Source organism: Callithrix jacchus, chromosome 12 (genome assembly GCF_049354715.1).
Source record: "Callithrix jacchus isolate 240 chromosome 12, calJac240_pri, whole genome shotgun sequence".
NCBI classification, from domain to species: Eukaryota; Metazoa; Chordata; class Mammalia; order Primates; family Cebidae; genus Callithrix; species Callithrix jacchus.
Window position 1 is genome coordinate 126,184,030 of NC_133513.1, and position 22,921 is coordinate 126,206,950.

The window sequence follows — 22,921 nt, forward strand, 5'->3', positions numbered from 1 at the left end:
CAACTCTGAAGTGAACTCGTGCCTGAAGGCTGTCAGAGCCGCCAGTGGTCTGACCTAGCAGTGCCCCAGCACCCAGCGCCCATGCCCCACCTTTCTGTCCTCCTGGGAGGGGCTGGGCCAGACTGGGGAGCGCCCCTCACCGCCCCTCCTTCCCTCCATGAGGAGCACCTCCTCACAGCCCACTTCCAGCTCGACCCAGGAGAACCGGCCACAGCTGAGTCCCCGTGCGCTCACTCTCCCCAGGCACTGCCCCCCAGACACGCCCTCTCCCGAGGGGCAGGAGTCCAGGGCAGAGGGTGGCCGCTGGTCGTCCTCGTGGCTGGCTTTCACCAGGCCGGGCACTGCACCGAGCGTGAGACTGGAACCCCAGACGGCGCGGGTGGGACTGCACGCACCTGGCCTGCTCCAGCTCACTGATGTGCACCTGCCCGATCGCCTCTTCATGCTGCACCGCTGCCTCCCTCAGCTTCAGCTCGGAGCACACGTGGGCGAGGCTGTGGGGAGTGTGGCCAGAGAGTCAGCTCTGCGCAGGGGCAGAGGGAGCCAGAGACAGAAGCTGCTGGGCTTACTGTGCTCGACAGTCAACTAAAACATCAAGGCGTACTGTGAAGATATTTTCAATAACGTTTGAAGGTAAGCAAAATTACGAGGGAAAGTGCCAGGTAGCTCCATCACATTTCAGGCAGGATTTTTTCCCGCTCCTCCACAGCTCTCGTGTGAGGCGCCTGGATGCTGTCCTCAGGTAGGCTCAGCACCCACCACAAGCAGAGAAGCCTCCAGGCCTGCTGAAAACCCTGTTCCTGTAAAATGCTTTCAGGTAAGCGGAAAGTTGCAGACACCAGGAGGTGCCTCATGACCACACCTGCTCTAGCTTCCTCTCCCTCGCCCTCCCCTAGGATACTGAGCAAGCTGCAGATGCCACTTGTGGCCTTTCCCCCAGGTCCTTCCGTGGCCCGGGCACACCTCAGACATTCCTTATTTCATGGATTGAAAGTCCTGGGCAACCCCCGTCCACCAAGTCCATCAGCACCATTTTCCAACAGCACATGCCGCCTGGTATCTCTATGTCACATTTTGGCAATTCTTGAAATATTTCCAACTTTGTCATCCTTATTATTCTGTTACGGCGATCTGCGTTCAGTGATCTTTGAGGTTACCACTCTGTTTCGCGGCACCATAAACCATGCCCATATAAGATGGTGAACTTAGTTGATAAATGTCCCATGCGTTCCGACTGGCCCACTGCTCGCCGTTCCCCCATCACTCTCCCTCTCCCGGGCCTCCCTATTCCCCAAGACACAGACATTCTGAAATGAGGCCAGTTAGTAACCGTACAACGGCCTGAGTGTTCGAGAGAAAGGAACAGTTGCACGCCTCTCGCTTCAAATAGAAAGCCAAAATGATATTAAGTTTAGTGAGGGAGACGGACCAAGAGCGAGGCCCCAACGGTTAACCAAGGTGTAAGCGCAAAGGGAAGGTCCTGATAAGAAATTAGAAGTGCTCCTTCAGAGAACACACGGATACAAATGGTAAGAAAGCGAAGGAGCCTCAGTGCTGATACGAAGCAGTTTCGCTGGTCTGCGCAGAAGATCAAACCAGTCACAAAATTCCTTTAGGTTGAAGCCTCATCCGGAGCGAGACCCTCACTCTCTTCAATCCGATGAAGGCTGAGAGACGTGAGGAAGTTGCAGAAGGAAAGTCTGAAGCTGGCAGAGGTGGGTTTGTGAGGTTTCAGGACAGAGCTGTCTCCATAACGTAAAAGTGCCCGGTGGAGATCCCAGAGCAAGATGGCCATTCAGGAACAGCTGAGGATTGCAGCTCCCAGTGAAAGCGCAGAGGGTGAGTGGACGCCGCATCTCCAGACAGATCTTTATTGCCCACAGACCAGAGATTCCCAGGCGGAGGAGCCCTACGGGTCGCCAGTGCGGCGGTTTTGGCCGGCGCGGCTGTTTTGCCGGCGCCCCAGCGCGGGGTTCTCCGTACAAAATACACTGGTCTGGTTGCCCTTTTAAGCTGGCAATTGGAGCTCCGGGAAGGCACATTCACCTACTCATCTGATTAAACGGGACTGAAACAGGGAGTCAGGACAGGAGATTCCACGAATCTCAGCGCCATTGTTTCAGCCAGCGCAGTGGGTCGCCGCACGGGAAATCACACAGATCCCAGTGCCTTTTCAGCAGGTAATTGGAACACTTGGGAGAGAGTCAACTGTTCAACTTAAAAAAAAAAAAAAACAAAGGCTCTGAGGCAGGGAGTCAGGTGATCAGGCTCAGCAGGTCCCACCCCCACAAAAACAAAAACAAAAAAGTAGCAATTGGAAATGCTCGGGATTGAGAATTTCACGGCAAACACAGCTGAACCCAGGATGGTCCAGCTATGGGGGAGGGGCGTCTGCCATTACTGAGGCACTCCATCCCTATGAAGGTAGTCCGCCATTGCTGAGGCAGCCTGCCATTGCTGAGGCAACCCACCATAACAGAGAGAGTTCGCCATTACAGAGGTGGGCCGCCATTGCCAAGGCAGTTCTAACCACACCCATATAAACAGGACTGCAGGGAAGTTCACAGGGCAACAGAGCAGAGCCCACAGCAGCTCAGCAAAGCCTCTGCAGACAGACAGTGACTAGGCTGCCTCCTTGCTGGGCAGGACAGCCCTAAAAAAAAAGGCAGCAACACAATGGAAACTCATAAATAAAGCCCTAACTCCCAGGGACAGAGCACCCAGTGAAAAAAAAAGGGGCTTATGAGTTCTGCTGCAGCAGACTTAAACGTACTTGCCCAGGAGCTCTGAATGAACAACGGAGCTCACAGCTCAGCACTTGAGCTCCTATAAAGGAAAGACTGTCTCCTCAAGCAGCTCCCTGACCCCTGTATATCCAAAGAGCCACCTCACAAAGGACTGATCAGACTGACATTGGGCGGGCATCATTCTGGGACAAAGAAAGCAGAAGAAGAAACTGGCAGCTACCCTTACTGTTCTGCAGCTGCTGCAGGTGATTCCCAGGCAAACAGGGCCTGGAGTGGACCTCAGCAGTCCTCCAGCAGAGGGGCCACACTGTTAGAAGGAAAACTAACAAACAGAAATAACTTCATCATCAACAATCTGGACGTACACTCAGAGACCCAATCTGAAAATCAGCAACTACACAGATGACAGGTGGATAAATCCACAAAGATGGGAAGAAACCAGTGCAAAAAAGGAGGAAAACACCCGAAACCAGAATGCCTCTCCTCCTACAAGGGATCACAACTCCTCACCAGCAAGGAAAGAAGACTGGATGGAGAATGAGTGTGATGAAATGACAGAATCAGACTTCAGAAGGTGGGTAATGAGAAACTTCTGTGAGTTAAAGGAACATGTTCTAACCCAATGCAAAGAAACTAAGAACCTTGAAAAAAGATTTGAAGAAATGATAACAAAAATGGATAACTTAGAGAGGAATATGAGTGAATTGATGGAGCTGAAAAACACAACATGAGAACTTCGCGAAGCATGCACAAGTTTCGACAGCCGAATTGACCAGCAGAAGAAAGGATATCAGAGGTTGAAGATCAACTCAATGAAATCAAACGAGAAGGCAAGATTAGAGAAAAAAGCGCAAAAAGGAATGAACAAAGTCTCCAAGAAATGTGGGACTATGTGAAGAGACCTAATCTACGTTTGATAGGCGTACCAGAATGTGACGAAGAGAATGAATCCAAGCTGGAAAATACTCTTCAGGATATTATCCAGGAAAATTTCCCCAACCTAGCAAGGCAGGCCAATATTCAAGTCCAGGAAATACAGAGAACACCACAAAGATATTCCTCAAGAAGAGCAACCCCAAGGCACATAATCTTCAGATTCACCAGGGTTGAAATGAAGGAGAAAATACTAAGGGCAGCCAGAGAGAAAGGTCAGATTACCCACAAAGGGAAGCCCATCAGACTCACAGCAGATCTCTCAGGAAAAACCCTACAAGACAGAAGAGAGTGGGGGCCAATATTCAACATCCTTAAAGAAAAGAACTTTCAACCCAGAATTTCATATCCAGCCAAACTAAGCTTCATTAAGTGAAGGAAAAATAAAATCCTTTGCAAACAAGCAAGTACTCAGAGATTTTGTTACCACCAGCCCTGCTTTACAAGAGCTCCTGAAAGAGGCACCCAAACATAGAAAGGAACAACCAGTACCAACCACTCCAAAAACATACCAAATGGTAAAGAGCATCAACAAAATGAAGAATCTGCATCAACTAACAAGCAAAACAGCCAGCTAGCATCAAAATGGCAGGATCAAATTCACACATAACAATATTAACCCCAAATGTAAATGGGCTAAATGCACGAATCAAAAGACACAGACTGGCAAATTGGATAAAAAGCCAAAATCCATTGGTGTGCTGTATCCAGGAAACCCACCTCACATGCAAAGATACATGTACCCAGAAGAATAAAAATCTATGATTGCACAAAAAAGAAATTAAAAAAATAAAAATGCCCGTATATTTTAATAACAAAAAAAACAAAAAAGTGCCAGGTGGACCAGCAAGTGCTGATGGAGAGGCTGAAGCAGGTTAGCTGGAAGATGTAGCTCATCAGAGCACTGAGGGTGGCTATGCTAATCCACAGCTTTTCACTGTAGACTGTACAGCCTTCTACTGCAAGAAGATGCCAGCCAGGACTTCCATGACTGGACAGAAGTCAATGCCTGGCTTCAAAGCTTCCGAGCAGAGGCCCACTGTCTTGTTAGGGGTCAGCACAGCCGGGGACTTTCAGCTGAAGCCAGTCCTCATTCACCATTCTGAAAATCCTAGGGCCTTTAAGAATGATGCTAAATCGACTCTGCCTCTGCTCTGTAAGTGGAACAGCAAGGCCTGGGCGACAGCACGTCTGCTGACAGCGTGATTTGCTGAATACTTAAAGCCCACTGTTGAGACCTACTGCTCAGAAACACAGATTCCTTTCAGAATAGGACTGCTCAGGGGCAATGCTCCGGCCACCCAAGAGCTCTCATAGAGATGCACAAGGAGATGAATGCTCTCCCTGCACCTGCTAACACCACATCCATTCTGCAGCCTGGACCAAGGCGTCATTTCCACTTTTTAAGTCTTACTATTTAAGAAGCACATTTAATAAAGTTATAGCTGCCACCAAGAGTGATTCTTCTGATGGATCAGGGCAAAGTGAATTGAAAACCTTCTGGAAAGGATTCACCATTCTAGATCCCATTAAAAACATTCCTGATTCATGGGAGGAGGCCAAAACTGCAACATTAACAGGAATTTGGAAGAAGTGGATGACTTCATCCAGCGCTCGGGGATGACTTTGAAGGGTTCAAGGTTTCAGTAGAAGAAGCCAGAGATGGGGGGAAGCAGCAGGAGGACTAGAATCAGAAGTGGGGCCTGAAGATGGACTGATCTGCGCCATCTGAAGAGAAAACCCGATTGCCTCTTACGGAAGAGCAGAGAAAGCGGTTTCTTGGGATGGGACCTGCTCCTGGTGAACACCGTGGAAGTGACAACAAAGGGCCTAGAATATTCCATGGATTGAGCTGATCACGTGGCTGAAGCATCTAAGAGACTGACTGCAATTTTGAAATACCTTCTACCGTGGGTGAAATTCCGTCAAACAGCATTGCCTGCGACAGAGAAACCTTTTGTGAAAGAGTTGAGCAATGGGGCACATTTCATTGTTGTCTCATTTTAAGAAACTGCTAGGCTTTTTAGCACTTTTAGTACATACATTTTAAATGAATACAGGTACATTTTTTAGACATAATGCTGTTGCACACTTGACAGATGACAGAATAGTGTAAACACAACTTTTATATACACTGGAAAGCCAACCTGCAGTATCTCCAAGATACACCCTTAAAACAAGAACATTCTCTTAAGGATCAGGGATAAATTTTAAAATAAAAACATCGTATTTTGTTTGAAAGATTGTTAGCAACAGGGTCATGCTGTGTTGCCCAGGCTGGAGCGCAGTGGCACGATCAGAGCTCACCGCAGCCTCGACTCTTTCAGCTCAGGTGATCCTCTTGCCTCGGCCTCCCGAGTAGCTGGGACAACAGGTGTGTGTCACCATACCTGGCTAATATATTTTTAAATTTTTTGTAGAAATAGTGTCTTGCTACATTGCCCAGGCCGGTCTCAAACTCCTGGGATCAAACAGTCCTCTCGTCCCAACCAAAAATACCATTTTTATAGACAAACATTTTTATTTACTTGGTGTCCAAGTTCCAGGGACCTGATTATTGCACAGACAATGACATAATTAATATTTTAACATGTTGTTCATTTTCGTATTGCTTTGGAGAAATCACACTCAGGAATAGAAAGCAGCTGTACCCACCGAAGGCGGTAGAGATCCGCCAGGCCCTTGCTTTCCACCACGGACTCCGAAATCAGCACCCCCAGCTGCAGGATGGGGACCGCGAGCTCGTGCAGGCACATCTTCTGCAGGGCCTTGACCAGGTGGTCCAGGAAATACAGACTGTACGTCTACATGGACAGATGACACACGTATGAGGTCACGGGAGCAGCTGCAGACCACAAGCATAAGGGTCTTTCTTCAGAAACCTCCCTCCCTCCCTGCGCCAGCACGTGTCCGCACACAGCAGGTGCTCAGAGCGGGTCTGTGGGATGGATGGAGGGTGTGCTACCCTTCTTCCTTCCTCCACTCACGGGTTTCATTTTATCACACGTGATAATTTTTGTGAACATCAGCACCCAACTATGAAGATCCTCATAAGAAACATACTCATTCCTGTATTTATTCAAATTTATGTGTTTGTTTCACTTTTCTACTGAAAACTACTGACTCATTAGAAACAGGATTTCTTCTGTGTACACACAACCACTTAAAAACTTAATATATGCAGAAGAGCTAATGCTTCCCATGATGTTGGACTCGGTTTGTTAAAACAATTACTCTTGAGTGGGACATTAGGAAAGCTGGACGACCCTGTTGCAAAAATCCAAGAACTGGGGGTTAATCAATGTCCAAAGAATGACCGGGCCAAGATCTGGAAGACAGCATGCATCCAGGACGCGAGCCTGGCCGTCAGGCACCGAGGCGGCTGAGGGCCACGTGGTGCTCCAGATGGTGCTGCAGGCTGGGCTCAGAAAGCTGGGTTCGGGGCCCACCAAGAGCTCTGCTCTCTCTCTTTCAGGCTGGATTCCCGAAGGGCTGCACCTTAGAATTCAAGGCATTCTAGGAGGCGGCCGTCCCCTCAGGGACGACGGCCAGGCAGAGGGGCCGTGGGCAGCCTGGAAAGCACAGGGGTGCTTTGAGGGGCTGATGGAATTTGAGAGGTTGATGGAATGGATCCGTCCCAGAGAGGCTGATCGGGAGAGCGAGCGAGGAGTGACAGGGATCTCTACAGATCCCACAGGCATTAAAAGGTAATGCAAGGACACTGAGAACAACTTCATGACAAGAAGAAACAGAAGCTCCGAAGAATTCTATAACTATGGCACACACTGGTTCCATCATTTAAAAGCTTCCCAAACGGAAGCTCTGGGCTCAGACGGCTTCACCAGGGAATTCTTCCAAACTTTCAAGGATGAAATAACCACCAATCTTATATAAACTCCCCTTAAGAATGGTCAGAAAGGAACACTTTCTAACTGACTAAAAGGCCAGCATTACTTTTACCACAGCCTGAGGACACACACGAAAGGAAAATTAAACCTTGTCTTTGGTCAAGAGATCAAGACCATCCTGGTCAACATGGTGAAACCCCGTCTCTACTAAAAATACAAAAAATTAGCTGGGCGTGGTGGCCCGTGCCTATAATCCCAGCTACTCAGGAGGCTGAGGCAGGAGAATTGCCTGAACCCAGGAGGCGGAGGTTGTGGTGAGCCGAGATCGCGCCATTGCACTCCAGCCTAGGTAACAAGAGCGAAACTCCATCTCAAAAAAAAAACAAACAAAAAACCTCGTCTTCCTCACAAGCCCACAACAAACATCAGTTACACTTGACAGTAAAATGTTGATGACCTTCCTTTGCCATAGGGAGCAAGACGGAAGTGGATGGTATCACTGTGTTAATTCAACCTCATGCGGGAGGTCCTTGCCAGAATACAAGATAAGGTAAAGAAAAAACCAGTGTAAAGAATGGAAAGTTGAAAAGAAAAACCTGTTTGCAGGTAAAATGACTTACACACAAAATCCAAAATAATCTACAGACAAATTACTAAAGTTATTAAGAGCTTAACAACAATAACAAGAAAACAATTCATGAAACACACAGACCGTGGCCTGTCCACACAATGGGTCACCCACAGCAATGCATGAAACACACAGACCGTGGCCTGTCCACACAATGGGTCACCCACAGCAATGCATGAAACACACAGACCGTGGCCTGTCCACACAATGGGTCACCCACCGCAATGCATGAAACACACAGACCGTGGCCTGTCCACACAATGGGTCATCCACAGCAATGCATGAAACACAGACAGACTGTGCCTGTCCACGCAATGGACCCATAGCAATGCACAAAACAAACCATGGGGACAGAGCCACAGACAGAGTCCCGGCTGAAGGATGCTCGCCAAAAAGAATCCACTCAAGCAAGGCATGGAGACCTGGCGGACACCCAGTCCTCGTCCCTGGAGCTGTGTGCATGGCCACAGAAAGGCAAAAAGGACGTGTGGATGTGAGAAGCTGAGGACCCCAAGGTGGTGAGGGTCTCCGGGATAGTCCAGGTATGCCCTAAATGTAATCCCGTGGGAGGGAGTGGGAGGGAGCAGGAGATCTCCGCACAAAAAGGAGGCCATGTGACCACAGACGCTGACAGGGATAAGGCATGAGGGACTCTTCCCCGGGGCCCTGGATGGCGTGCAGCCCTCCCCACACCTGGGTTTGAGCCCAGGGATACTGATTTTGGGTTTCTGGGCCTCCAGAACTGTGAGGGGATCAATTTCTGCTTTTTTTTGGAGACAGAGTCTTGCTCTGTCAGCAGGCTAGAGTGCAACGGCGCAATCTTGGCTCACTGCAACCTCCACCTCCTGGGTTCAAGCAATTCCCCTGCTTCAGACTCCCAAGTAGCTGGGACTACAGGTGCGAACCACCACGCCCAGCTAATGTTTTGTATTTTAGTAGAGACGGGGTTTCATCATGTTGGCCAGGATGGTCTCGATCTCCCAACCTCATGTTCCGCCCACCTCGGCCTCCCAAAGTGCTGGGATTAAGCTCTGCGCCACTGCGCCCAGCCCATTTCTGCTTTTTTAACCACCCGGTTGTGGGAGGTTGCCACAAACACAGAGAACCATCCTGGCGTGTCTCGTGGGGAAAGAAGGAAGGGTTTCCATGGGTGTCAGCAGCTGGGGGCAGAGAGTGGTGCCGGGAAGGCTGGTGTGGGGCTGGGGGCTGAGGGGACCCTGTCGTATCCTCTTTCTGGCTACAGCCCACAGTGGAAGCTGGACTTGGGGACAGGTCAAGGGGACGCCATGCTGTGACCAAGGTGAGCCTGGTCTTTATGTCAAAGTACCGGCTTCTGGATACTTTCGGTGTTAACAGTGGAGTCGCTTTTGTCCTGTTTCAGTACAGACAGCACTTCCTCGGGGCAGGAGAAGCAAGCCCACTCTTCTATGCTGGTGGGCAAATGTTCCAGTGGTTTGTTAGCAGCTAGGCTTTGAGACTGGAAAGGCAAGAATGCAGGATTTACCCGAAATCGTGGTTTACAAACAGCAGAGCTCCTCGGCACAGCCGCACAGCAGGCAGGTCACAGCCTGAGGAGCCGGTGTCCTCCCACCAGCAGACAGCGAGCGCCCAGACCCAGCCTCCGACACTATCTGCAGGCAGTGCACGCAAAGCTTTCTGCCCCGTGCACATCCAGAGTTGGCCTGGGGGTGCCCCGGCTCAGGACCCCCGAGAGCTAAGGCTCTGCAGCCTCTGCCTCCTGCATCTCGCCTCAATGGCAGCTGACTGGTGAGCTCAGCAGTGCTCATGCCAGGGTGCAGGTGTGAGCATCCCGCTTCGGGAAGCTGGGCAGCCAAGTGGTTTCTCAGACCTTGGAGAAGTGGATACTTACAGAGGGAAAGGTTTCACACGATGAAAAAACACTCTTCTCACTGTTCTGGAACCCAGCCCCCAACACACCACGGCCTCTGGGCCTGGTGGACCTGGGGCAATGTCCTTTGTGCAAACTGCATGTGTTACGTGGCTCTAGATCCAGGATTCCCACCAGGATCAAGCCGGGGTGCTTAACAGACATGCCCTTGCACTGTCCTCCAAGAACCCTGATGGGGGAGAGAAACTGAGGCACAGATGCCGGCCTGGGCCCAGCCCCTGCATTGAGACCACCTGAGCTCCTCTGAGAACGCTGACAGGCAGGGAAACTGAGGCACAGGCCTTCCCCGGCCCAGCCCCTGCACTGAGACAACCTGGGGCTTCTCCGAGAACCCTGACAGGCAGGTAAACTGAGGCACAGACCATCCCCGGCTTGGCCCTGAACCGCGGCCGTCTGGTGCTCCTCCAAGAACCCTGACAGGTGGGGAAACTGAGGCACAGGCCATCCCCGGCCCAGCCCTGCACTGCACCGTGGCCGCCTGGGTGTCACCTGTTTGGCCTCCTTGACTTTCTCTTCCTTTCCCTTCTCCTTCTCCTTCTCTTTTTTAGGCAATGACAGACGTGAGCTGGTTGCTGCCAGGGGTCTGCTGTCTGTAACTGATTTTCCGGCTGTTGTCAAGGAAACCTGCCGGGGGGGCATGAAATCCACATTTGCAGCACTGAAAACTGACCCGCGGCCTACTCCGCCCACTCCTCCACTCCTGGATGAGGGACGCCCAGACCCGTGGGGGTCCCTGGACTCTAGTGCTCTGGTAACCTTGCGTCCCCCCATCAGCTGCTGTCAGGAAAGCGGGGCTGGCCCGGGGCATGGCCACTGGGGGCTGCCTCACTCAACTGCCGGGGACACAGCAGGACACCCTGGGCCCTGGGGCTTCCTGCTGGCCACCCCACAGCCTCCCGGCAGCGGTCCTCGTGGGGGCTGTTCCCAGGCAGGGAGGACACTGGGTACATCTCCTTGGCAGGCCCAGCCGACCCCTTGCAGCCCTAGCACACTTGGGGGTCTGGGGCAGGCGTGGCTGGCCCTGGGGGAGGACTCGCCACTCCTTAGGTGAATGAGTTCAAGATCTCTGATTAAGAACACGAGAGTAACGTTGAACAATTCTCCTAGAAGAGTCACAAAGAATGAAGGCATGGATGCCCACAGCCCCAGGTCTGGCAGTGGTGGAGGCTGGTGGGGGGGCCGAAGATGGGGTGGGGGCCTCCCCACCTTTCCTGCTCTGCACATGGCTGGGCAGTGGGTCTGTTGATCCTGGGATGCCCTGTGGGGCCTCTGGGCAAAGTCATACCCAGAAGAAAGGCCTGCTGTGCCCAGCACCGACGTGTTAGGCTGCAGCCTGCGGGAGGCTGGGCAGGCGCACGGGGTGGTCCCCGAGGGCCCTCGGCTCCCAACAGCTGCTCTCGGTGGGCCCTACGGGGAGGGGTGGGAGGAGGTGTGGGCTGAGGGATGGGAGGAGGAGCCGGATGAGGAGTGGGATGGGGGGTGGGGCACAAAAGAAGGGTCCGGAAGCCCCATCAGTGACAGTTCAGGGTTTCTGGGCCCTAGATGCCAACAGAGGTGCCTGCTATGGCCTTGGTGTGGCGAGCCGGGCAGGAGCAGTTTTAGGTGGTTGGCAAGGGCACCAGGGCAGTGTCTGGGAGGACCAGCTGATCTGGAGGCAGACGCGGGCCTCTCCCTTGGGAAGTGCTGGGAATGTGGAGGGTGCAGGGGCCAAGACGGGAGTTTCTTGATTTTACACGATGGGAATCATTCAGTGGAGAGTAAGAACCTGGATGTCGCGCGAGAAACTGCTCACACCTCAAAGGTCTTTAGGAAATACGGGGAAAGGCTCTGATGTCTTTAAAACACGCGCTGCAGTTTCCCGGAACCTGTGGCCTGTCCCACACGGTGGAGCCTGCGCCAGGCCTCACCTGCCAGATGCGCCTGAGGAAGGCGTAGGCTGCCAGGCAGCAGTCCTCGTAGCCCTGGGCACCGGGCGACAGCACCAGGGCCAGCAGGATGTGCCCGCGGGCCAGCGCCTCCAGCTGCCGCACACTGCACAGCTGCTCCGGGGACACCGTCTCCCCAGTCTCTGACACGGGGCTCTGTGGGGGCATCTGCATGGGCACGTACTCCCCTGAAACATGGGGTGCCCGAGGCTGAGAGAAGGCTCGGTTATGGACCTGTGGGCCCCGGGCCACTCCCTCCCCTGCCCGAGGCTGCTTGGCGCCTTTCCGACCCCTGCCTCACTGGCCCCTGTGCGCTGCTCTCTGCTGAGGGCTGGGAGCCAGGGGAGGAACTACGTGACGCACTGATTCTGAGAAGGCTGAGCTTGGCCACCCCCTCACCCCCAGGAGCAGCTCCGCTCCCAGCTCCAGCCCCAGCCCCCCAGGCCCCCGAGGGCTCTCCTCATGCCCTGTGTGCCCTGGAAGCCTCATAATCTGCACCTGGCCTGGGTGCCCTGCTCCTGTCCCAGATGGCCCTGAGGGCCTGGGGGTTCTGAGCAGGGGGACCCCCTCATCCTGACAGGGGGCTAGGACCTGCCTCAGGGAGGGTGACCCTGAGAGAGCCAGCGCTGTTAAGTGCGCCAGGTCGGTTGCACTGTGCATGTGTGTGCGTGTGCCTGTGTGTTCGTGCATGTGTGCCTGTGTGCGCATGTGTGTGCCTGTGTGTGCCTTGCATGTGTGAGTGCGTGTGCCTGTGTGTGCGTGTGTGCCTGTGTGTGTGCGCGCATGTGCCTGTGTCCCTGTGTGTGCATGTGTGCCTGTGCGTGTGCGTGTGCGTGTGGGGGGGGCGACCTGCGCACCCCACAGAGCTTCTGCCGCAGGTCACCCTGGGCTTGTGCCCAGGCACCGGCCATGGTTAAGCCCTGGATGATGGCAGTGAGGCCTCCATTGTCTGCCCAGGTCCCCGCTTACCAGCAACCCCCACCCCTCTGCACTGCTGTGAGCAGGGGCCTGCAGCTGGAGAAGGGAGCCCCCCCCCGAGTTGGAATGGAATTTGGGGATGGCCAAGGTGCCCACAGGGTCTGAGGAGCTCAGGACTCCCCCTCCCCCGGCGTCCTGAGGAAGGTGGCCTCTGGGCTGGCCCAGCCACGTGCCTGAGAACCTGCCTTCCACCTGACCTGCAGGGAGCCGCTCTGCAAAGGTGATTTGGTGGCTGTCAGACTGAGTATCTCAGGGCCCCTGCAGAGGGCATTACTTAGACGGGCCAGGGGCTCCTGACCTCCAAAGCCTGCATGGACATGTGGACACCTAAAGGCCGTTTAGGCTACGGACAGGAGGAGAGTGCTGGGGGGCAGTGTGGGGTCAGCACCCGGGCCGCGGTGTGGACCTACCATCCGGCATGGGCTCTGGCCGCGGTGTGGACCTACCATCCGGCGTGGGCTCTGGCCGCGGTGTGGACCTACCATCCGGCGTGGGCTCTGGCCGCGGTGTGGACCTACCATCCGGCGTGGGCTCTGGCCGCGGTGTGGACCTACCATCCGGCGTGGGCTCTGGCCGCGGTGTGGACCTACCATCCGGCGTGGGCTCTGGCCGCGGTGTGGACCTACCATCCGGCGTGGGCTCTGGCCGTGGTGTGGACCTACCATCCGGCGTGGGCTCTGGCCGCGGTGTGGACCTACCATCCGGCGTGGGCTCTGGTTCAGGGCTGTCACCAGGCGGCTTCATGGCCAGCATGATCTCGATGGCCCAGCGGAGGTGGAAGACCACGTCCTCAAGAGGAAAGTGTCTGTGGTAGAGCCACTGGCTGAACTCCAGGAGGTACTCCACCTTCTGCCACGCTGTCTCAGGCTTCTTTGGGATCGAACGGGAAGGGTGAGATCCTCAGGATGGCCCAGAAGGCATCACTTGTACTGTGAAACACTTTCACTGCTCATTTTCTAAAGAAAAGGTTCATTCTTCCCCCCCACAATTACGTTTGGAGGCCACCTCTAATGAGACCAAGTTGCCATTTAGGGTCATTGAGACGTTCCAGGTGGAACATCTGGCACTGCTGTCTGTTTTCACAGGCAGCCCTCCCAGGGCCCACTCGTTCCCTGAGCTGCAGGAGGACACAAGACAGGGGTCCTGCTGTCCCCTGGTCTGAGGGTGGCCCTCTCTGGGTGGTTTTGTGGGCATCCCTGTGTCACTGCTGGAGGGGAGGCCCCCGCAGGGCAGGAAAGGTGCTTGCTCTGTCCTGTGCCCAGATGCAGAGCCCAGCCCAAGGCGTGGCCCGTGCGCACTCGGCACTTAGTTCAGGACGTGGGGTGCTAATCAGATCGCCAAGGTCCTGCCCTTAACCCAGGGCTTCCTCTGTCATGAAGAGGTGAGAAGGGGAGAAGGATGAGGAACCAGTGGGGCAGTGGGGCCTGGAAGCCCCGTGAAGGAAGTCCACAGATGGGGAGGGAGGGGAATAGCTGTGGAGGCTGGTGATGGCTCCCACAAAAGCTGTGCACATTGGGGTGGGCCTTGGCCTGATGGGGAAGTTCAAGAGAAAGCGGGTCATCTTCTCAACAGAAGTGCAGGGCCACCTGGTGTCCACAGCCTGAGGAGTGCCGGGACCCTGCCTCACACTGTATAACTCATAAACATAAGAGCTACAACTATAAAACTCAGAAGAAAACAGGGAACAAACCTTCATCACCTCGAGTTTTGCAGACACGACACCATCAACATGAGCAAACGCACACACAACACCATCAACCCATGTAAACGTAGACACAATGCCATTAACACGGGAAGACACACACACAACATCAACGCATGTAAATGTAGACACAACGCCATTAACACGGGCAGACACACATACAACATCAACTCATGTAAACGCACACACAATGCCATCAACACATGTAAATGTAGACACAGCGCCATCAACATGCACAGACGCACACACACTGCCATCAATGAATGTAAACGCACACACAGCACCATCAATGCATGTAAACGCACACACAACGCCATCAACGCATGTAAACGCACACACAGCGCCATCAACGCATGTAAACGCACACACAGCGCCATCAACGCATGTAAACGCACACACAATGCCATCAACGCATGTAAATGTAGACACAGCACCATCAACATGCACAGACGCACACACACTGCCATCAACGAATGTAAACGCACACACGGCGCCATCAACGCATGTAAACGCACACACGACGCCATCAACGCGTGTAAACACACACACACCATCAACACATGTAAACACACACACAGCGCCATCAACGCATGTAAACGCACACACAGCGCCGTCAACGCATGTAAACGCACACACGGCCCCGTCAGCGCATGTAAACGCACACACGGCACCGTCAGCGCATGTAAACGCACACACGGCGCCGTCAATGCATGTAAACGCACACACGGCGCCGTCAACGCATGTAAACGCACACACGGCGCCGTCAACGCAGGCAATCGCAGACACGGCGCCGTCAACACATGTAAACGCACACACGGCACCGTCAACGCGTGTAAACGCACACACGGCGCCGTCAATGCATGTAAACACACACACAGCCCCATCAACGCAGGCAGGCAATTGCAGACACGACGCCATCAACATGAGCAGATGCAGCTACAATACCAAGACAACAAGTGCCAACACAACAAATAGACAACTAGAATTCCATCACAATTTTGAACTATGCCATGAATCGTGCCACCCAGAAAGTGAAGAAGTGGTTGGAAAAGCCGCTCAGAGAATGAGAAGGGGTTGGATGACACTCCTGCTAAAGAACCTGCACCCCTAATACACCGCGAGCTCCTACAAGCAGATTACACACGGGCAGAGGACCGCAATGGACACTTTGACGACCTACAAATGGCCCATGAGCCCTTGGGAACACACGCCCCATCTTCAGTCACTGGGAAAATGTAGGCAGGCACGAGGAGACACCCCTTCACGCCCACAGCACAGCTAGAAGTCAGATGAGATCGAGAGCTGGTGAGGGGTGGAGAAACCAGAGCCCCATGCGCTGGGGGTGGGGACAGCAACACTGCGGCCGCTGAGGGAGACAATCCGGCCCTCCCTCCGACAGTCCCCCACAGGGCAGCCGTGTGCCCAGCAACTCCACCACGGGGCTGTGCCCGCGGGAGGCCCGGACGGGGCCAGCAGAACGCGCGAGCAAATGCTGACAGCAGCCTTCTTTACAGCAGGCAAACAGTGGGCAACAACACGAACGGCCATCTGTGGCCTAATGGATAAGCACGTAACAGAGCGTCAGACACACACCGGACACTACTCAGCCCTGACTGGGAACGATGGAGACGGCCCCAGGCGATGTCACACTGAGCAAAGGACCATGTCATGCTCCGTTCTGTTTACAGAAAATGTCCAGATCCGTGGCTCACAGGGCCAGCGGAGGGAGGGAAGGATGGGGAGTGAGTGCTGACAGACTCAGGGTTTTGGGGGGCGATGAAACGTTCTAAAATTGTGTGGGGGTGATGACTGCATAACCCTGAGAATTTACTAAAAACATCACATTGTACCTCTAACAAAAACAGACAACTAAAGGAAGGACTCGGGTCAGTGAGGACGGAAAACACTTTCCAGGGCCCGAGGGCCAGCACGGCTCAGCTGGGCCCTGCCTTCCCGTCACCCTCCTCAGGCCCTTCCTGCTTTCCCTGGAGGAGGCTGGGTCCCTGCCTGATCCCTGCCAACCCCAGCAGGGCAACTGCCAAGGAACGACATGTCCTCTGGTTCCCCGAAGCAAGGCTCCGTGGCTTCCCGTGGCTCCCGTGGCAGTACCCGGGAGTCTGCCTTGACAGCCCAGTGCCCTGAGCTGCACTCTTAGCACCTGGCAGAGCCTCCGGACTATCCTCAGTTACCCCACGCCGGGGGCTGCCTGGACCCCAGAGCAATCCAAAGTCCTCGGGAGGGTTGCTCTCAGCCAGAGAAACATCCTGTGTAACAGAAAAGCCTTTTAAGGTATTCACTAATGTTGAAAGGTTCGCGCCTTTCACGCCAGGGGCCTGGGATGCCTTTGTCCCCACGACGAAGTTCTGGGCTGTGCCCCGCATGGCCCTTGCTCCTGATAAGCAGAGGAGTCAGATCGACGCCAAAGCACCCACCTTCTCCCAAGCCCACTCCAGGTGTATCCAGGGAAACTGTCTTGGCTTCTGTGGGTAGGGAAGACACACCAACGTCCTCCACGACCCCCAAATCCCAGGGTCCTGCAGAGCCCTGCTCTCCTCTGCCGCCACCCGCCCATCTGGGCCCCTGTGCCTCTAGAGGAGCCTAGGTGCTTCCACCTGGGACATCACCCTCTGAGCTCCCCACACCCTCCTCAGGGACGAGGACCTGACCATGACCCCTCCATGCTGGAAAGGGACCACTGAAACCAACTCTGTCCATCGTCCCCGGGGCCATGTGGTGCATTCTGCACCGTCAGCCATCGCTGCCATAAGTGCCACCCATGCCAGTTCCCAGCTGAGCTGTTGTACACACGGTTCTCCCATCCACTCGGGGATAAACGGTACCACGTGCACCCATGCTCATGGTTTCGCACCTGCAAGGCCTGGATGGCGCTCTGGTAGCAGGCCAGCTCTCCAGACACGCTCCGTGAGTTCAGGGCCAGCCGGTGCCACATGCCTGCCACGTAGTCCTCACTCTCAGCCTTGAACTTCTGTATTTCCATCGAGAAAGTCTGCCCGAGCTTGGCCTTCACGATGATCATGTGCTTGAAGATCAGGCTAAAGAAAGGGAAGGCGACAACCCTACGCTGGGATGGGATGGCTTTAAACATCGGCGACGCGGCCCAGACTCACTCCTCCACTTCCCTGCTTAAAATGATGAAGCAAAAGAGAGCCCGCTGAGTGTGGGTCTCCGGGCCGCACTGGGTTTTAAGTTCCCGCTCTCTCCGTGTTGAATTTTCCCGGGGAAGTCAAGTCTTCCAGTGCGAGTGGGAACTGGGGGAGGCCCAGGCAGAGAGGGACCGTGTGGGGTCGGGGAGTATGCTCCAGGCAGGGTGCAGCAGGTGGGTGTTCACAGGTGGTGGGGGGAGATACTCCGGGTGGGGGGAGCACACTGTAGCAGGGGTGCAACACTCACAAGCGGTGTTGGGGCGCTCACAGGCAGTGTGGGGAGCACTCACAGGCAGTGTGGGGAGCACTCACCGGCGGTGGGCCGTCCGAGGCAGCACCTGCACAGCCTCGTCCAGCACCTTGAGGCCGCCCTCCCAGTCATCCTGGTCGGCATGGCTGTGGAAGAGCAGGCCGTAGAGTGCGGCGCGAAGTGTCAGGTCGTCCTCAGCCCCTGGGAGGGAGAAGGAGGGGTGTCCTTGGAGCCGCCTGATCCCTCACCAACAGCGCCCTCAGACCTCCTGGACTACACTGCCCATCACAGTGCCCCCGAGGTGGAACCGTGGCTACACAGGTGCCCAGGCCAGCACGTGCCCTGCATGGCTGACACCAGCTGTGGACGCGTGTGGCCCCTTCAGCCCGCCACCGGCCACCCGAGATGTCCTTTCCACCGCGGGAAGCAGCCGTCTTGTCTCCCTGCTGGTCTCCGCCTCTCCCTCTCCATGTGCTTGGAGAATTCTGTGTTCACAAACACAGTCCTGTGTCTCCACATACTGAACATCAGCGAGCAGGACTCAGGGTCCTCTCAGGAGTTGCACGGGAAGCACCCCCACAGCTGAGGACACAGAACCATGTCCACGCTCCGGAGTCCTCAGGCTTGGTGCCTGCTGTGGTGCGGGAACAGCCCCGTGTCTCCGCACAGGCTGCAGCGTGACATGCAGAGGCAAAGTGCCACCTCCGCGGCACACACAAAGACTGCCTGCCTGCTGAGTGAGCCCCACGCAGACCTCATAGGGCGCCCCGTGGGCCATCAGTGCCACCATATGCACCAAGCCAGTGGGTGGAGCCTGGTGGGACGGAACTCTCAGTGTCTGGGTGAGCTGCCGATGAACTTGAAGGAGCCACAAGGAGACAGGGTGGACACAGGGCTGGATCCCATCACACATCCCCACTCATCACAGAACCCAGCCTGCTCCACAACCTCCCAGCCAAGAATCCTTTTACCACAAGGATTCCAGGAACCTCGGGAGATGGAAATACCACACCAAGGCCATGGAGCCCCCACCTCGGGAAGGGGCGCCAAGCAGAGGATCTGTGCCTTGTTGCTGCCCCCGATCCAGTACCTCCTTGGCAACCAGGATGCTGAACCGTCCCCTCCCCGTCACAGGCGCTGTCTGGGCCCGCCTGCACACACTACCCAATGACAATTCCTGCGCCCTCCTGACTCTTTCAGAGTCTTGTCCCAGGAAGAATCTTCGATGAAGCGTTGTCTGGAAAACTCTTTGGGTCTCAAGTCAATTTCTACTGCACTGAGTGCCCGAGAACCACAGTGGGGTACCAATGCAGGCTCCATCCACATACTGGCAGCAGGTCTCGGGTTTCCCTGGCTGTCTCCACCCCCGCTGCCCCTGACCTGGCTCCCCTCCCGCTGCTTCCGTGGCCTGCTGCACCCCTGCTGCCCCTGACCTGGCTCCCCTCCCGCTGCTTCCATGGCCTGCTGCCCCCCTGCTGCCCCCACTGGCCCTGCTGTGCTGGTCAAGGGTCTCTGGGCCAGGTCGGGACAGCGCCTGCCTCCACCCACCCTCTGGAGCCTTCTCAGACTCAGCAGTCCCTCATGCCTTCCTCTTTTCAGAAATCTGGTGCTTTTCTATAATTTTAAAGATAAACAATAGGACCCTAAGGCAAGACAAACCCCGTTCTCTCAGCGCCCTCCCCCAGCACCCTGCAGGCCACAGCGCTGAGGGCTGGAGCCTGTCGCCTGCACCAGCCCCACCATGGTATCAGCAGGACCCACCTCTGGTGCCGGCACCTGGACCACTGAGTCCAAGGAGCGAACGCGCCCACGGCTGGGAGCACGGTGCCCCATCGGACGCCAGGACCTGTGGGTTCACTGTGGCCTTCTCACTCTGCCAGGCCCTCCTCACCCAGGCACCGGCCAGAGAAGCTGCTCCAAGTCTGAAACTCAGGAACCAAGTCGGTCCCAGGACCCTGAGTCCTGCTTCCTCCCGTATGAATGCAGTAAACCAGGGTCTGATGAACTTGGAAACCACACATGGGTGGCAAGGAGTCCTCTCCAATCCTGCCTAAGTGGAGGCAGAGCTGGCCATGAGGTGCAACCTCCTGGCTGACCCACAGTCCTGTCCAGGGAGCACCCAATGCACTTTCAGTCTACGGGCAGTGGCACTGCAGCCGGACCTCACCCACCATGCATCCCCCGAGGCTCTCTGGGTGCCTCCGGGGTGGGGTGAGGGCCGTGGACTGTGTGTGGGGAGGAGGAATGTGCCTGTGTGGAGCTTCAGTGCCTCTGGGGTGGGGTGAGGGCCGTGGACTGTGTGTGGGGAGGAGGAATGTGCCTGTGTGGAGCTTCGGTGCCTCCGGGGTGGGGTGAGGGCCGTGGACTGTGCGTGGGGAGGAGGAATGTGCCTGTGTGGAGCTTCGGTGCCTCCAGGGTGGGGTGACGGCCGTGGACTGTGCGTGGGGAGGAGGAATGTGCCTGTGTGGAGCTTCGGTGCCTCCAGGGTGGGGTGAGGGCCGTGGACTGTGCGTGGGGAGGAGGAATGTGCCTGTGTGGAGCTTCGGTGCCTCCAGGGTGGGGTGAGGGCCGTGGACTGTGCGTGGGGAGGAGGAATGTGCCTGTGTGGAGCTTCGGTGCCTCCAGGGTGGGGTGAGGGCCGTGGACTGTGCGTGGGGATGAGGAATGTGCCTGTGTGGAGCTTCGGTGCCTCCGGGGTGGGGTGAGGGCCGTGGACTGTGCGTGGGGAGGAGGAATGTGCCTGTGTGGAGCTTCAGTGCCTCCGGGATGGGGTGAGGGCCGTGGACTGTGCGTGGGGAGGAGGAATGTGCCTGTGTGGAGCTTCGGTGCCTCCAGGGTGGGGTGAGGGCCGTGGACTGTGCGTGGGGAGGAGGAATGTGCCTGTGTGGAGTCCCCCTAGAGGAGTGGGATAGGGATTGGCCTGGGAATGCCTTCCTGAGACCCTGTGCTCTTCCACCAGTGAGCCGTCTCCACGCTTCCGTCCTCTCTAAAACCTCACGACCTCTATCTCCAGACTCCTCAGGGAGGTGGGTCTGAGGCTTTCTCCCCTGTCCTGCTCAGCGACCTGAGGATTAACCCTTGCCCCGCTGCAGCCTGGCCTCCCGGTGGACAGACCTGCCGTGCGCCTGCGGCTCATGCTTGCAGGACCAGCCATCTGCACGCACTGCTGGGGTTGGTGCTCAGCGTGGTACTCAACCACACACAGCCACACTTTTGTTTATCATTTTAAATCAACTTTGCCTATTTGGCTCTGAAATGCTCAAGGCAGTTTCCACTTTTCCATTCCACAGCATTTAAAGATTTCCCGAATACACTTAGGACCCTTAACAGGGATAATTTTTTCGCGGATGACCATTTTTTTCTGTGAACATGATGAGCTGGTTTTCTAATACGGTTCTGTTGTTCTAAGGCCAGCATGTGCTTTTGTGCGTTTGTTTTTGCAGGAGAGAAAAATGCGATTTCTCTGCCGGCACAGCCGAGAGGCAGACTTCACGGCAGCCATGACGGGAGCTGAGTGTCCACTCTGGACTCGGGCGCGTGGACCCAGACAACGGTTACGTAAACCAACAGTAACGCTCTAAGCCCCCCAGCTGACCAAGTGGACCCTCCTCTTGGCCAAGGGCCTTCTGAGGTACACCTGAAAACCTAGTTTAGTGGGGTTGGGGTGGAGGGGCGGGGGTGGACAGGCCGCGTCATCTCCTCTCTGTTAGGGACTCAGGCACACGGGACCAGCATCCACATGAAACAGCGGACTCTGCAGCAGGAAGACACCAAGCATTAGCCTGATCCTAGCACAGCAGAGCGGACGGACAGCAGGCCCTGAAAGGGATCAAAGCATTTTATACCCAAATATCTTTCTTTGGCATATTCTGACACGGCCCCACAAGCTGTCTCTTGTGGGGAAAATCCACGTCCTGTTGAGAATCCTATTTTCCCTCTGCGGGGCTTTTCCCGGGTCAGGGGAGAAGTAACCGAGTACGGTGTCTTTTTGTCTGAGAAGAGCGCAGAGGCTTCATCTGCAAGATAAAAACCATGGTCCCCACAGCTCCCACCTGAACCCAGACATTCCTTTCCATTGATTCCAGGTGTTAGAAAATAACTCTTTCAACAAAGTCTCAATCAGAGAATCTTCAAATCCACCAGGGACCTGGAAACACCCTTGCCACCGAGATGTTCTACCTTTCTGGACCAAACCAATGTGCCCCAGACATGTACTGATGTCTCTGCCTGTAACTTCTGGCCCCAAAAAACGTGTAAAGTCAAGCTGTAAGCCAGCGACCTGAGGCACACGTTCTCAGCTCCTCCTGGGCTGCATCGCGGGTGCTGCTCCTCACACTGGCTCAGCACCAATCCCGGCAGATCGTTTACAGTGTGACTTTTTAGGGGGACAGTCAGAAGACCCCGGCTCTGCCTCTTTGTATGTCGAGAGGGAATCTCAGGAGCTCATTCCCGAAGAGCACTCAGGGCCTATCATGCATCGAATGCTGAACAGATGCTGCCTGGAGCTATTGTGGGGGCGCTTTACGTCAGGGCACAGGAATGTAAAAGCACCATGTCTAAAATCGTGCTCGAGTCCTTCCCCTTCCTTGTACCTGGAGCCCATGGGCCTGTCTGTCCGGCTACAAACCTGGAAGGAAATGCCCGTGGGCCGTCCCGCCGCCTTGGAAGTCGGCTGTGGGCCACTGGTGCAGGAGCAGCGTCTTCTCTTCCTCCTAAAGCAAAACAAGTAAACAAGTGAAAACTTGAAAGTTGCAAGATAGTCTTTCACCCGTCGGGGCTACGTGTCCCTCTCCTCAAACTGCCTGCTGCTGCCACACATGGCTGTCAACCACCCTGA

General features: G+C 55.3%; 1 protein-coding gene across 36 annotated transcripts in view; it reads right to left on the bottom strand.

The window, feature by feature from the left end:
- CFAP46 (cilia and flagella associated protein 46) overlaps positions 1–22,921 on the bottom strand; it is a 132,149-nt gene that overhangs the window by 50,698 nt on the left and 58,530 nt on the right. For 32 of the 36 annotated variants that reach the window (XR_013525227.1, XR_013525229.1, XR_013525230.1 and 29 more), the window contains exons 26-34: positions 22,712–22,796; positions 18,147–18,285; positions 17,540–17,723; positions 13,379–13,838; positions 11,973–12,178; positions 10,027–10,689; positions 9,484–9,633; positions 6,336–6,484; positions 396–494 (exon numbers count right to left, since the gene is read on the bottom strand). Coding sequence is in view for 24 of the 36 variants with exons in the window: in XM_078346820.1 (XP_078202946.1) it covers positions 396–494; positions 6,336–6,484; positions 9,484–9,633; positions 10,027–10,689; positions 11,973–12,178; positions 13,379–13,838; positions 17,540–17,723; positions 18,147–18,285; positions 22,712–22,796 (2,135 nt within the window). In the remaining 12 variants the exon portion in view is untranslated. The remainder of the gene's footprint in view (positions 1–395; positions 495–6,335; positions 6,485–9,483; positions 9,634–10,026; positions 10,690–11,972; positions 12,179–13,378; positions 13,839–17,539; positions 17,724–18,146; positions 18,286–22,711; positions 22,797–22,921) is intronic. The other 4 variants (XM_054243521.2, XM_078346826.1, XM_078346831.1 and 1 more) reach the window with 2 other exon arrangements.